The 15,733-nt window shown below is 36.8% G+C and overlaps 1 protein-coding gene across 4 annotated transcripts in view; it reads left to right on the top strand.

Moving 5' to 3' along the window:
• The window catches only part of ABCA5 (ATP binding cassette subfamily A member 5), a 71,535-nt gene that overhangs the window by 27,488 nt on the left and 28,314 nt on the right, over window positions 1-15,733 (top strand). For all 4 annotated transcript variants that reach the window (XM_047832572.1, XM_047832573.1, XM_047832574.1 and 1 more), the window contains 8 exons: window positions 268-326; window positions 6,911-7,021; window positions 8,220-8,395; window positions 8,919-9,038; window positions 10,140-10,278; window positions 11,236-11,326; window positions 11,518-11,657; window positions 12,652-12,771. In XM_047832572.1, coding sequence (XP_047688528.1) covers window positions 268-326; window positions 6,911-7,021; window positions 8,220-8,395; window positions 8,919-9,038; window positions 10,140-10,278; window positions 11,236-11,326; window positions 11,518-11,657; window positions 12,652-12,771 — 956 coding nt within the window. The remainder of the gene's footprint in view (window positions 1-267; window positions 327-6,910; window positions 7,022-8,219; window positions 8,396-8,918; window positions 9,039-10,139; window positions 10,279-11,235; window positions 11,327-11,517; window positions 11,658-12,651; window positions 12,772-15,733) is intronic.

Below are 15,733 nucleotides of genomic sequence, written 5' to 3'. Positions count from 1 at the left end.
TTCTGTGTCTCCCTCTCTCTGTGACCCTCCCCCGTTCATGCTCTGTCTCTCTCTGTCTCAATAATAAATAAACGTTAAAAATAAATAAATAAATAAATAAATAAAATAATTTTATAATTATTGTCACCTCTCTTAGGTTTCTTGTTTTAGTAGGAAGGTACTTTATTATTATTCCTATAAAATATGACAGCTTTGATGACAATACTACACATGGAAACGCACAACCTTATAAATTGCTTTGAATACTTAGAGAATCGTGTTTTTCAGAATCAGTGGTATTCAGAAGACGTACAGAAAGAAAGGTGAAAGCGTGGAGGCTTTGAGAAGTAAGTAGCTTTCGTTGTACCCAGTCCATGATTGTAAAGTACAAATTGGAAAGCAATTTACATAGTTTGTACAAAATTTAAACTTCTTTAGCACAGTTTTCTCCCTTTTAGGGGCACTTTCATTTATTTACGTGATTAATATTCATAATAAAATTAACAACAAATAAAATGCTAAGAGTAAAAAGTAATCTATTAAAGATGAAAACTATTCAGTTATTTGAACAAGTCTGTGTCCTTTTTCGTTCTATTATTATGCGTGTGTCTACACGTTAGTTAATTTTGTTTCCTTTTGACCTAGCACAGGGTTTCTCGACCTTGGCACTACTGACATTTTGAGTCTGATAATTCCTTGCCGTGGGAACTGTTGTGAGAATTGTAGAATGTTTAACAATGTGTAAGGATTCTTCAAAATGAATAGAGTATATATATACACACAGGTATATACACACACTCACATATGCACGCACACACACGTCCACATATGTAGAAAGCAGGGTGAGCTGGCGGGGTGGGAGAAGGAGGGAATAAGGAGATTAATTTTAAGAAATTGGTCCATGTGATTGTGGGGTCTGGCGAGTCTGAAATCTACACGGCAGCATGGCAGCTTGGAAACTCAGATAAGAGTTAAAGTTGCAGGCTTCAGTCTGAAATTCATAGGGGAGGCTGTCGGGCTGGAGACTCAGGACATCTATGCTACGGTCTTGGGGCAGAATTCCTCCTTCTCAGGGAAAACATTTTTGCTCAGCAGGCCTTCAACTCACTAGATATGGTTCACCAGTATTATTGAGGGCATCCAAATTGGAAAGGAAGCAGTGAAGCTGTTAGCAGTTGATATGAGTATACATTTAAAAAATCTGGTTAGAGCTACAAAAAAGTTAGTGGAACTAAAAAGTGAATTTAGTAAGGGGGCAGAGTATAAGATAAATGTAGAAAAATAAATTGTCCTTCTATATACTACTAACAGATAATTAGAAAGTAAAATTAATGAGGCACCTAGGTGACTTAGTCAGTTAAGCACCAGACTCTTGATTTTGACTCAGGTCATGATCTCAGTTTGTGAGTTCGAGCTCTGCATCAAGTTCCACACTAACAGTGCGGAGCCTCCCTGGGGTTCTCTTCCTCTCTCTCTGTCTCTCTCTGCATCTCCCCTGCTTGTGTACTCTTTGTCAAAAATAAATAAACTTTTAAAAAGTCCATTTTATATTAAAAAAAGAAATTAAAATTAAAAATAGCCCATAAGTATCTAAACATATTTATAGATAAATCTGACAAAAGGTGTAACAGATTTGTAACCTGAAAAATTTTAAAAAGTTGCTGAAAGGGGCACCTGGGTGGCTCAGTCGGTTGAGCGTCCAACTTCGGCTCAGGTCATGATCTCACAGTTCGTGAGTTCGAGCCCCGCGTCGGGCTCTGTGCTGACAGCTCAGAGCCTGGAGCCTGCTTCGGATTCCGTGTCTCCCTCTCTCTCTGCCCCTTCCCTGCTCATGCTCTGTCTCTCAAAAATGAATAAAGTTTTAAAAAAAAAATTTTTTTTAAAGTTGCTGAAAGAATTAAGAGTATGTCAATAACTAGAGATACCATGTTCATGGGTGAGAAGACTCAGGGTCAGATGCCAACTTTACTCAAATTTCAGTAGGTTCAGGCACAATAAAAGTCCTAATAGGGCTTTTTTTTTTTTTTTGTAGCTTTTGACAAACTGATTCTAAACTTTCCAAGAATATGACCTAGAATAGTGAAAAACACTTTGAAAAAGAAGACCAAAGTTGAGGAACTAGTATAACTTTGTTACAAGACCTCGTATAAATGCTCCAGTAATCAAGACAGTGTAATTTTGGCATAAAAACAACACAAAAATAGATCAGTGAAACAGAATAGAGAGTGCAGAATAGGCCCATATGTGTGTGAGCAGGTAACTTGCAACAAAGATGCAAAGTTAACTTGCTAGAGAAAGGATGGACTTTTAAACAAATGCTGTTGAAACAATTGGATAAAGTGAGCATTGGTCTGTCGTAGGCACCATATACAAAAACTGACTGAAAATGGATCATACACCTAAATGTACAACCTAAAACTCTAAAACTTCAAAAAAAACAATCCATAGAAGAAATGCGTTTGCAGTCTGGGGTTACATGAAAATTTCCCAGATATGCACAGAAGCATAACTGTAAATTGATGAATTGGACTGTAAAAATTAAGAAGGCTTCTGTTTGTAAGACACTGTTAATGGAAATGAAAAGCTAAACCATTGGCCTGGGGGAAATATTTGCAAATCATCGATCTGATCAAGAACTTGGATCCAGAATATATAAAGATCTCGCAAAACTCAATGAGAAAACAACCCAGTTAATGGGCAGAATATTTGAATATCCTCTTCACCAAAGAAGATAGAAGGATAGCAACTAAGTACATGAGAAGGTGTCCAACACTATTACTCATTAGGGAATTGCAAATTAAAATCACAAGATATCACTACATACTTAGCAGAATGATTAAAATTATTATTTTCCATACATTATGCTATGCTCACCACAAGCTTAGCTGCCATCTGTCACCACATAACATTGGAATGACGAAGATTGGAAAGGCTGGTCATACCGAGTGTTGGTGAAGGTGGAAACCTGGAGCTCATGCACTGCCGGAGGGGATGTGAACGGGCACAGGTGCTTTGGAAAATAGCTTGATGATTTGTGAAAGAGTTAAATATGCACCTGTTGTGTGATCTAGCCATTTCACTTCTAGGCATCTGTCCAGGAGAGGTGAAAATTGTTTTATACTAAGACTTATACAGGAATATTCATTGTAAACTTATTTGTTACACAAAAACTGAAAACAGTCTAAAATGCCTATTAATAGGGGAATGCATAGCCAGCTGTGGCATATGCATCCAGTGGAATGCCCGTTGGCATAAAAGGAATGAATTCTTAATACGAGCTACAACATGGATGCATCTCTAAATGATGTTAAGTAGAGAAGCTAGAAATAAAACTACGTAGTATAGGATTACATTCATGTAAAATAGAAAAGGCAGAACTAGTGTGTAGTGAAAAAGAGCAGATCAGTGGTTACTTGGAGATGGGTGGAATAGGCAAAGGACAAACATTTTAAAGCAGCATTTTTTGTGGAGATGAATATGTTCTTCATCTTGATAGTGGTGATGATTTTATGGTCGTAGCTACACGTCAAACTTAGATTCTAAGTTGCCAAATTGGTTGTTACAGGTTATTCATAATCTTTTACATGTCTGTAGAATCTGTAATGATGTTCCCTGTCTTCATTATATATTTAGTAATTTGTAATTTTGTTTTCATTTGTTTTGCAGTGGGTTTATCAATTTTATTAATCTTTTCGAGGCATCAACTTTGTTGGTTTTCTTTATCATACGTGTGTTTGCTTTGCAGTTAATTGAGTTGTGTTACTCTGTTATTTCTGTATGACTACTTTCTTTGGGTTTAATTAGTTTTGCTTTTCCTAGCTTTAAAAAAAAAAGTTTATTTATTTTGAGAGAGAGAGAGCAGGAGAGGAGCAGAGAGGGAGAGAGAATGAATCCCAAGCAGGCTCCATGCTGTCAGCATAGAACGTGACACAGGGCTCCGTGTTGTGAATCGTGAGATTATGACCTGAGCCGTAATGAAGAGTCAGATGCTTAACAGGCTGAGCCACCCAGGAGCCCCTTCCTAGCTACTTGATATGGAATCGGTTGTTATTTCTGCCCGAACCGTTCAGCTTTAGACACTCTAACGCTCACTGGCTTAAGGCAGTTATTATTTTGCTGTGACTGAGGAGTCTCTCGTTTGGTTCTTCAGTCAGTTTGTGGATTATCTGGAATTGGATGGTGGCCTGGTCACATACTTGGCTAACAGACTAGTTGGTCTAGTGGACTGTAGGCGGGAGAATTTACCTCTTTTATATGGTCTCGCATCCTCCAGTAGGTTAGTTGAACTGGAAGCAATTGAGTATTTTTTATTATGCTGTTTCTCATTTTCCTCCTCTTGGCTTCTTGGTCACACGTGCCCTTCCTAGAAACTACTCTAGATATTATAACATGGATCCTTGACTTACAAGTTAGTGGTTTACTAATTTATAGTATTTACATAGTAAAGTGAGAAACAAAGTCCAGGAACTTACTTTTATCCCTACTTATTTCTTTATGCCTATTCCAACTTATATACTATTGTTTTCATGTAGTTTAATTCTATGTGTATTTTAAACCAAAGATAATGTTATTAGCATTGTTTTTAAAAGACCGTTTCGTTTATATTTACTTGTGTATTTACCGTGTCATTTATCTTTGTTACTTCCTGCCTTTCTGATCTTCCATCTAGGATAATTTTCCTTGTGTGTGAAAAATAGCTTTTTGCTCTTTTCTTTAATTCAGGTCTGCTGATGGTACAGTCTCTCAGTTTTTGTTTGCAAATACATTTTTTCACCTTTACCTTTAAAGCATATTTCTCTGAATATTCAATTTCAGCTTGATGGTAATTTTTTTTTTCCAGCACTTTATTTATTTATTTTTTTTAATTTTTTTTTCAACGTTTTATTTTTACTTTTGGGACAGAGAGAGACAGAGCATGAACGGGGGAGGGGGCAGAGAGAGAGGGAGACACAGAATCGGAAACAGGCTCCAGGCTCTGAGCCATCAGCCCAGAGCCTGACGCGGGGCTCGGACTCACGGACAGCGAGATCGTGACCTGGCTGAAGTCGGACGTTTAACCGACTGCGCCACCCAGGCGCCCCTTTTCCAGCACTTTAAAATGTAATCTGTCGTCTCCCTTTTCCATTGTTCTGGTTGCAGAGATAACTGTTGGTTTTCCTATTTCTCTGTTGTTGGTAGATACTGTTACCCTGGCTGTTTTTAAAGATGTGTTTCTAGGGGCGCCTGGGTGGCTCAGTGGATTGAGCTCAGGTCACGATCTCGCAGTTGGCGGGTTTGAGCCACACATTGGGCTTGCTGCTGTCAACACAGAGCCCGCTTTGGATCTTCGGTCCCCCTCTCTCTGCCCCTGCCCCACTTGCGCTCTCTCTCGCGCTCTCTCTCTCTGTCAAAAAATAAACACGAAAAAAACCTTAAAGATCTGTTTTTGGTTTTCAGCAGTTTTACTGCCACATGCCTCGGTGGTGTTTGTTTTACATTTATTCCACTTTGGTTTTACAAGTGCTTCTTGAATCTCTGGCTTGATGTCTTTCTTCTGTTTTAAATTTTTTTCAGCCATTTCTTTTCCAGTACTTTCCAGTATTGCTTCTGTCCTATTTTCTCATCCTTTAGTCTATTATTATTACATGTTACAACTTTTCATTTCATCCCATTTATTTTTTATGCTCTTTTCTGAATTTTTCATTGTTTTTTTCTCTCTCTGTGCTTCAGTCTAGATATTTTCTTATGACTTTTCTTGTCATTTGCTAATTTTCTGTAGTTGGGCCTAATGTGATTAAACAATCCTATTGAAATATTTTTCACTTAACTTTTCCAGTTTTTGTCTTTCCACTTGGTTCTTTTGTATGGTTTTTAGTTCTTTGTCAGCATTGTCTTAGCAGCAGGATAGCATGGTTGTTTTACAATCTTCTCTTACGGTGTCAATATCTGTATGTCCTCTAGGTCCATTTCTGTCACCTGTCATTTCTGTTGGGTTTTTATCTTCTCTTGCTATTTCCTGTCTGGTTGTTTTTGACTGAGTGCTGTGTATTGCATATGAAAATTGTAGAGATTATTTGATGCTCTGGATGATGTGATCTTCCTCCAGAGAAGATTTATTTTTGCTTCTGGCCTGCAGATCCTTCATCAGGTCAGGGTCTGCAGTGATTCAAAGCTGGGTTTTCAGATCCCTGTCTTTTGTCCTCCTTCAATCATTGACACATCCTCTCTTGATACTTCTTCATTCCATTTTTCCTTTATTTAAAAAAAAAATTAATGTTTATTTATTACTGGGAGAGAGAGAGAAACAGAGTATGAGCATGGGAAGGGCAGAGAGAAGGGAAGACACAGAATCTGAAGCAGGCTCCAGGCTCCAAGCTGTCAGCACAGAGCCCTTCGTGGTGCTTGAACTCACAAAGCACAAGATCATGATCTGAGCCGAAATCGGACGCTTAACCGACTGAGCCACCCAGGCGCCCCAATTTTTCTTTTATTTAAATTGAATTTCTCAAGTATTTAGTTAACCACTCCCATGCTGTTGGTTAGTTTCTAGGTTTTTGCTAATATTTTTACCATAGGAACCTTGTTAATACCCTTGGGAACAAATTCTTGTTTGTCTCTGTGTTTCAGTTACCTTAGAAAGTCCCAAGAGTGAGTCCACAGAAACCCTCCCCATAGAAAGTCCCAAAAGTGGGTCCACAGAAACCCTCCCCAATGTTTTGTATATTCTTGAAATCTGTTAATATAGGTGTATTTTTATTACTTTTCTTGTAGCTCAAACAATTGACTATAATAAGGAATTATTATCATATAAGTATTATGCTGTTAAATATGCTAATAACTTTAAATCTGCCATTAAACATTGATTTGTTTCAAGACTGCTCAAGTATTATGTATTATTTTGTATAGCTTAACAGAAATGAAAATCACATTTGAGTCTTCTTTTCTGAACTAGATTTGTCATTCGACATATATGAAGGTCAGATTACTGCATTACTTGGTCACAGTGGAACAGGAAAGAGTACTTTGATGAATATTCTTTGTGGACTATGCCCGCCTTCTGATGGTGAGAGTTTTCTGACTTAAAAAAACAACAACAATTCTTCCGTTTATTAGTGTTACTAACCAAGATATCACAGTATAGTTATTTATCCTTGAAACATGTACTGATTGAATTTTTTTTTTTAATGATTTGGGACCAATCTCAGTATAAAGGTGCTTTACTATTACTTTTTGATTACACATTTTTTTCAATAGAAACTAAAAATGATTCAGTCATGTTTAATAAAAGTGATCTGATTTTGTACTCATTTTGTAAGATATTTCATGTGTATTTTTCATTTTCAAGGAAGAATAAATCAGTAATTGAAAATTAAATGAGACCTACAGACATTTTAGATTATAGATATAGGTATCTAAATGTGCAACAATAATTCAAAAGGAAAGAATGATAGATGTCAAAACCATCTCCTAAAATACAATTATAAGAACAATAATACCTTAAACGTATAATTGTGACATGTGATTGCTCTATAGGTGAGAATTTAATATGGCAGCTCCATATTTCCACAATAACCAAATCTAGTGGCAATATAATAAATATTTTGCTTTAAGAAAGGCTGACTTTCCATGTATGGAATCTGCATTTTTTAAAATGTAGTTTAACTTTTGAAATTGGTTTAATTTTGTTGCTTATCCCTAATCGTGTCACTTTCTCATGACAGTAGCGATATCTTACATTTAATAAAAACTTATGATTTTTCTTCTAATTCTCCATGCATTATCATGGTGATTTAATAGTTCTGAAATTAAGTGGGATATATTGGTATTTAATTTATAGAAGAGAAAAGCTGGAATTCAGATTGATTTTCTCAAAACCACACATCTAGTTAGGGGAACATTTTTAGTTTCTTTGTTTTCTCCTCTATTGATTAATGCCTGGAAATGAAGGAAAATTGCTCCTGGAATAGAAATATAAAAAATGCACCAGTATACCCCTGTTCAGCGTTAAGCTCTGGTTCCTTGCTCTTTTCACTATGTAATATCAACTGGAAATGAAGGAAAATGAGGTTAGAATATAAGGTGGAAGCAGGTCACCAATGGAATGGAAATGAAGGTGTGTTACGCCTTCCGAGTTTATATTAATTCATACCTTACATATTTATTACGTACAAGTAACTAAGTTGTTAGTATACATTAAAGCATATATACTTCTGAATACTTAAGGTAGTTAGTATAAATTTAAATATATATTTTGCTTTTAGGATTTGCATCTATATATGGACACAGAGTCTCAGAAATAGACGAAATGTTTGAAGCAAGAAAAATGATTGGCATTTGTCCACAGTTAGATATACACTTTGATGTGTTGACAGTAGAAGAAAACTTATCCATTTTGGCTTCAATCAAAGGAATCCCAGCCAATAATGTAATACAAGAAGTATGTCATTCATATAGAAATTTTTACTTTATTCCTTGTAAATTAATAACCTTCTGTAATAACGGGTATAAAAAATGCTTGAAAATCTAAATAAAAACCTGTTCTGAGCCCATAAACGGAAATTCATTACAAAGAATTAGATGGAATTTGGAATAAATATTTTATTTTAGCACATGTAAAATGTCCTTGTTTCATCTGGAGGACACCAGCCTCTCAATATAGGTTTTTCTTTTCTTCCATCCTTTCCTTTCACACCTGCCTTTCTTCTTCCACCACACACACACACACACACACACACACACACACAGCCTTCAAACTGATCCTTGTACCACTACCCAGGTGGTCACGAAAGTAAAACAGACCTTTCAACCAGGAATCATTGTATATGAATACATGTCAAAATTAAATTCTGTACTAAAAGAACATTTTTAAAGTTGATATTAAAATTGGGACATTTAAAAATTAATATTGATAATTATGTAAATGGTATAATTTTAAAAGTAACATTGTTCTCCCTTTATAGGTGCAGAAAGTTCTGCTGGATTTAGACATGCAGGCTATCAAAGATAACCAAGCTAAAAAGTTAAGTGGTGGTCAGAAAAGAAAACTGTCTTTAGGAATTGCTGTTCTTGGGAATCCAAAGGTAAATAAGTATTAATGTATTGTACACAATTATAATGTATTGCATGTTTATATATAATAACATGTGTAAAGTGTCAGCGTACATGAAATATTATACATTATTATACATACGATTATAGTAATAAGGTTGTGAAACCAGAGTCATAAAGATAAAACATATTTACTACCGCGGTTACTTGTAGGAAGGGGAATGGAAAGGAGGGACTATATGCAATGTTTTGTGTTTTTTAAAAAAGATCCGTAGAGGGGTGCCTGGGTGGCTCAGTGGGTTAAGCATCCAACTTCAGCTCAGGTCATAATCTCACAGTCCGTGGATTTGAGCCCCGCATTGGGCTCTGTGCTGACAGTTCAGAGCCTATAGTCTCCTTCGGGTTCTGTATTGTCTTCTCTCTCTGCCCCTCCCCTGCTCACGCTGTATCTGTCTGTCTCTCAAAAATAAATAAATGTTAAAAAGAAAAAAACTAGAAAATATGGCCAAAAAAATGACATTGATTAAATTTCACTGGTGGCTATGTAACAGTATTGTTCTAATACTCTTTATAGTTTTCTATATGTTTATAATAGTTCATAATAAAAATTTAAAAGTAGAATAAAACCAAAGGAATTGTTCAGTTTTTCACTGTCCTGCTGATTTTATTTTTGTATATGTCTGTTCTTGTGCTGTTCTCTGTCCTGTAGAAATACAGTGCTTTGCACAGCTTTGCAGCCGGGAGCCCCATTGGTCCCCACTATCCTGCCACATTTCCCCTTGCTGCTCTCTAGCTTGGGAATGACTCTGGGTTCTGGTTTTATGTTAATTTATCTTTCTCCCAACCCCTCACCAATGTTTTGGTTTTTAGTTTATTTATCTCATTGTTATTACACTTATGTCTTGTATCTTACTGATACTAGTTTTTTATATTGAAACAAGGAAAATATTCACTTGCCAAACTAATAATTTAAAAATTTATGCTAACTCATATATGAATGAAAAACCCAGATCTAATATACTTCTGATTGGAAATAATAATTTGAAATGGGAAAGCTTCTCAAGGTCCACATAAATTTATGTATTTTAGTTTTTCTGAGGGTTCTCTGCCATTCCCCACTCTTTGTCGTACAGGTACTATTGCTAGATGAACCAACAGCTGGAATGGATCCCTGTTCTCGTCATATTGTTTGGAATCTCCTGAAATACAGAAAATTTAATCGGGTGACAGTGTTTAGTACCCATTTCATGGATGAAGCTGACATTCTTGCTGGTGAGATTTTTACTTTATTTTTGTAGGATAAGGTCATGGGGCCAAAATAGGAGATGGACACAGAGGTACAAAATCCTGAGGAATAAATAAAGAAGCTGTGTGTTCTTCGTAGCTGTGTGTTTTAAACTTTTTAAGAATTACATATTTTTATGCTGGAGAGTCCTGCAGATCATCTGAGATTCAATAATTTGCTAGAAGAACTAATGGGACTCAGCATATAGTTATACTTATGAGTTATCACCCCAAAACTTACAGGATACAGAACAAAATCAGCAAAGTGAAAATGCACATGGGACAAGGAGGAAGCCAGACACAAGCTTCCAAAAATCCTTTCCCGGTGGAGTCACACAGAATATGCTTAATTTCTCTAGCAATGAGTTGTTAACAATTGATGTGAAATGTTGTCTACTAGGAAAGCTCATTAGAGACTCAGTGCCCAAGGTTTCTACCGGGTGCTGGTCATAGAGACCCCCTCCAAAATTCCAGTCTCCCACAAGGAAGCAGACTGTCCAGCACAGTCTACATTGTAGATTTATTTTTTCACTATTATCTTTGTTTTTTAAAAAATGTTAAAAAACGATCCAACATAGTGACATTTTGTTTTTGTGGTTTTTACATTTGATTGTAAAGGAATTATGAACACACTTGCAATAGTAAGCCTCTTAGGAAGAGTCTGAGGTGTTTGGAGCAGTTTGAGGAAAGAGTCAGAACTGCCCGGATACAGTTTCTGGCTTTGTCACCTACTGGCTCTGTGAAACATGAACAAACTATGTATTTTCTCATTGCCTCAGTGTTCTCATTTGAAAACCAGGTAATGATAATCTGGTACCTTTCTAATAAGGTTGTTGTGATTATTTAATGATACTTATTGGTGTCTCATGGTAATTCACAAAATATAAATGCCAATTATTAATGCTGTTACCGACTTAAAATTGAAACGCAGATTTCTGTTTGCAGATAGGAAAGCTGTCATATCACAAGGAATGTTGAAATGTGTTGGTTCTTCGATTTTTCTCAAAAGTAAATGGGGGATTGGCTACCGCCTAAGGTACCATTTATTCTTTATTGACTGTTTTCTGTAATATTCTTGATCTACTATTAATTTATTTCAGGTTTGCCATACTATTAGTACTTTAGCCATTTTTTATGGCACTAGCATTACTTAAAGCATTCAGAATTTACTTTTGGCTGTTTACTGAGTAATTATTTAGAAAAATTACAATTTTTGGTTTTTTCTAGCATGTACATAGACAGATATTGTGCCACAGAATCTCTTTCATCCCTGGTTAAACAACATATACCTGGAGCTACTTTATTACAACAGAATGATCAACAACTTGTGTATAGCTTGCCTTTTAAGGACATGGACAAATTTGCAGGTATTACTTTCAGTTTCCTGGTTGTTGAACCAGGATCTTGCATTGGGAACTGATTTTCTTGATTTACTTTGTTGTATACTTTTCTGTTTAATAATATTTACATGTTCCCAGGTAACTGAAGTTAATATACCATTTCTGCTTTACTTTGCTTTTGAAAATGAGAAACTACAAGCTAACATGGGATGTTCTTTCATTCTTTGGTTTTTTTTGAACAAACATCATGCAAGAAACTGTAACCAATATGTTAAGTAAATGTATTTGCTTTGTTGTCAAGAAACAGATCGCTCCATTTGCTTAGAGGCAAATGACATAATTTGGGAATATGTAATTACGTAATTACACACAAACATACATGATTGTTTATATGTGTTCTCAAGTCCTTTTCCAGTTTTATGATTCCATAATGAATTACATGATAATATGGTAAACCCTTGAATTATTTTGATTGTGGCATTATTTTTCCGCTTTATAATGAGGAACTCCAAACTCAATTTCCTTTATCTGTTTAGGATCTCTTAGTAACTAAAAGGATGTTACTGATGCAGATATGTTGTGCAGAATTCCCAAAACATTTACCTCATTTAGACAGAAATTTTCTGTATTAGTTTAGTTTTCTATATTATATTAACTAGAATAAAGTACATATTGCTGACTTAATGTACCCTGCCTATCATTCTGCCTGTGAAATATTTCTTAGGTTTAATTTATAATATGATAAATATCTACTAGATATATCTCTATATAAACAAACATTCCTTGGGGTCCTTAGCAATTTTTAACAACGTTAATGGAGTTCTGAGACCAAAAAGTTTGAGAACCAATATGCTAGTAAATTTAGTCATATCCCATTTTAAAAGGGATATCCTTTTAGGATATCCCTTTTAGGATATCCTTTTAGGATATTCCTTTTAGGATATCCTTTTAGGATATTTTAGAATAATTCATGATGATATGCTTAACTTCATAACGTTCTTTCTTTCTTTTTTTTTTTTAGGTTTATTTTCTGCTCTAGACACTCATTCAAATTTGGGTGTTATTTCTTATGGTGTCTCCATGACAACTTTGGAAGATGTGTTCTTAAAGCTAGAAGTTGAAGCAGAAATTGACCAAGCAGGTAGAAACAAAACTATAACAAAAAATTTTTGGCAGTGAACCAGGCAGATGGTGAACAAGACAAATAATCATATAAGCATGTGAAATATGTATTTGGGGGAAGAAAGAGTAGATAAATAAGGTACATAAATAAGAAACAGATATTTACTGATAGTAATCAGAGTTATGAAAGAAATAATTGGGTGGTCTTGGGAGGCAGGTAGCTTAGATCGTATCTTCAGGAAGGACTGTGTCGAGATGATAAACTAAGACTTGGATGGCGAGAAAAACCCAAGTACGTTTTATTGCAGAGCTTTCCAGGTAAAGGGAACCGCTACCACAGACTGTTAAGGAATGAGTTGGATGATTTTGATGACAGAGGAAAGGCCACTGTGGATGGAGTTTAGAGAGCCAAGCAGATTATAGGGGAGGGCCAGGGGCCAGATCATGTTTAGTCTTTGAATCTTTGAATATCTGGAAAAGAAATTGGTTTGTTTCCTTAGTGTGGTGTGAAGCTATCGAGAGTTTTAAAGCCAAGGAGTGCTTTAAACATCTGGTTTGCATATTTAAAAATGCGTTTTAGGTTTTAAATGATGAGTAGAAGCAGGAGGACCAGTTAGGAAACCGTTGTCTTCGTTGAAGTAGGATGGTTGTGAAAACAGGGAAGCGCGGATAGACGTGGGTCACATTCGTGGTGCTGGTGAGGTCTTGCTGATGGGCTAAGTGTCAGGTGTTGGGGAGAGGGAGGGATCAAGAATAATTGCTAAGCTGTTTGTTTGACAACTGGGAATGGAATTGCCATTTCCTGAGAGTGGGGGAGGAGCAGGTTTGTAGAAAGGAGGGGGAGGAGCAGGTTTGTAGAAAGGAGGAATTTCGGCCTGGATTTTGGTTATATTATTAGACATCCAAGTGGAGGTGTAGAGCGGGCAGTTGGATTAACACATTTGGAGCTGAGTGAAGATGCTGGGGCTAAAGATGTAAATTCTGGAGTTAGAAGTAGATGGTGCCATAGGTTTTGCTGAATTCACCCCGGGAGAGAGTGCAGACAAAAAGTGGAAGGGGGGCCTTGAGGTTGGGCAGTGAAGGGCCAAAAAGGGCTGATGAAGAAGGACCCATCCTTGCTCTTTCTCTCTTCACAAAAGGAGACGTTAAAGCCCAGACAAAAATCACAAGGAGGTGATCACTTATTTGTTGGTTGCTGTGAAGAATAAGATGAGAACAGAAAAGATGGTTTTGGTAACAGAGAAGACAGTGAAGGATTTGATAGTATGGAAGCCAGTGGTGACCTTGACTGTGCCATTTCAGTGGTGGTAAAAGTCAAAGCTGGTTCTTTGTAGTTTAGGGTGAGGGTGTGAATTGAGGAAACTTTCTTACAATTGAAAATTAGCAAGGTGGTCGTGGTGGTAGGTCGGGAGGCTGAAGGAAACGGGATGTTTCTCTTACATGTGGAGAAAGGAGAAAAGGCAGGTTTATGATGGGGACATGATATCAGATTGTAGTCAGAAAGAAAAAGTTCACATAGAAGTTTTAGATCTTATGTAGTTGGGGAAAGAACAAGGTCTCAAATTTGGGCGTGCGTCCAGTTTGTTGAAATTGAGTAGAGATAAAGGTATGGGAATAGAAGAAATAGAGGAAGTCAGTGATCAGAATATAGAATGCATTATCAGTGAGTATGTTTGTAATACCTTGGATGATGGAAGAGAATTAGATGGGGAAGACACTTATAGCTGTGGGGCTAAATACTTTGAGGTATAAGAGGTAGTGGGTAGAAATGTTTGGGTAGTGGGAATAGAGATGAGAAGGCTGTATGCTGTGTGGGTGTTATTTAGCCTTATTCTGTAGCACTTTTAAGTCCATCATGCAGAATAAATTTACTTCTAATATCGACTTGCATTCAGTTTGGCCAATTTTAATGGTTTTATTTTTTAAAAGGTTAAAAATGCCAAATTCTGGGGGTGCCTGGGTGGTTCAGTTGGTTAAGTGTCCAACTCTTGGTTTAGGCTCAGGCATGATCTTTTGGCTTTGTGGGTTTGAGCCCCTACATCGGGCTCTGTACTGGTAGTGGGGAGCCTGCTTGGAATTCTCTCTCTCCCTGTCTCTGCCCCTCCCCCACTCACACTAGGTCTCTCTCTCTCTCAAATAAACTTTTAATTAATTTATTTGTTTTCATTTTTAAAGTTTATTTATTTTGAGAGAGAGAGAGAGAGTACAAGCGGGGGAGGGCCAGAGAGAGAGGGAGAGAGAGAGAATCCCAAGATTCTCTGACAGCACAGAGCCCTATGTGGGGCTTGAACTCGCGAACCATGAGATCCTGACCTGAGCTGAAACCAAGAGTCCGACGCTTAACTGACTGAGCCACCCAGGGGCCCCTATTTTTATTATTATTTTTTTAATGTTTATTTATGCTTGAGAGACAGAGCACAAGTGGGGGAGGGGCAGAGAGAGAGGGAGATACAGAATCTGAAGCAGGTTTCAGGCTCTGAGCTGTCAGCAAGAACCTGATGTGGGGCTGAAAACCACAAACTGTGAGATCATGACCTGAGCCAAAGTCGGATGCTCAACCAACCGAACCTTCCAGGCACCCCAAGATAAATAAACAAACTTAAAAAATATATGTATCAAATTCTAGGGGTGCCTGAGTGGCTCAGTTGCTTGGTTGTCCAACTTCAGCTTAGGTCCTGATCTCACGGTTCATGAATTTGAGCCCTGCATCAGACTCTGCTGACAGCTCAGAGCCTGGAGCCTGCTTCAGATTCTCTTTCTCTCTCTGTCTATTCTTCCCCTGCTTGTGCACTCTCTCAAAAGTAAATAAATAACCATAAATTTTTTTTTTAAAAATACATGTATCAAATTCTGTAGAAGGTAAATTGGTGCTTGCTGAATACCACAATTGTGATGTACAATATTTTAGCCCCAATTTTTAGTTTGATTTAGTCCATTGTATCAGTGAAAGAAAGGGATTAAACTGGGTTATCTTACTAAGT

The sequence above is a fragment of the Prionailurus viverrinus genome, chromosome E1 (genome assembly GCF_022837055.1).
Source record: "Prionailurus viverrinus isolate Anna chromosome E1, UM_Priviv_1.0, whole genome shotgun sequence".
Lineage (NCBI taxonomy): Eukaryota > Metazoa > Chordata > Mammalia > Carnivora > Felidae > Prionailurus > Prionailurus viverrinus.
This window is presented reverse-complemented; position numbering and strand designations above follow the sequence as displayed.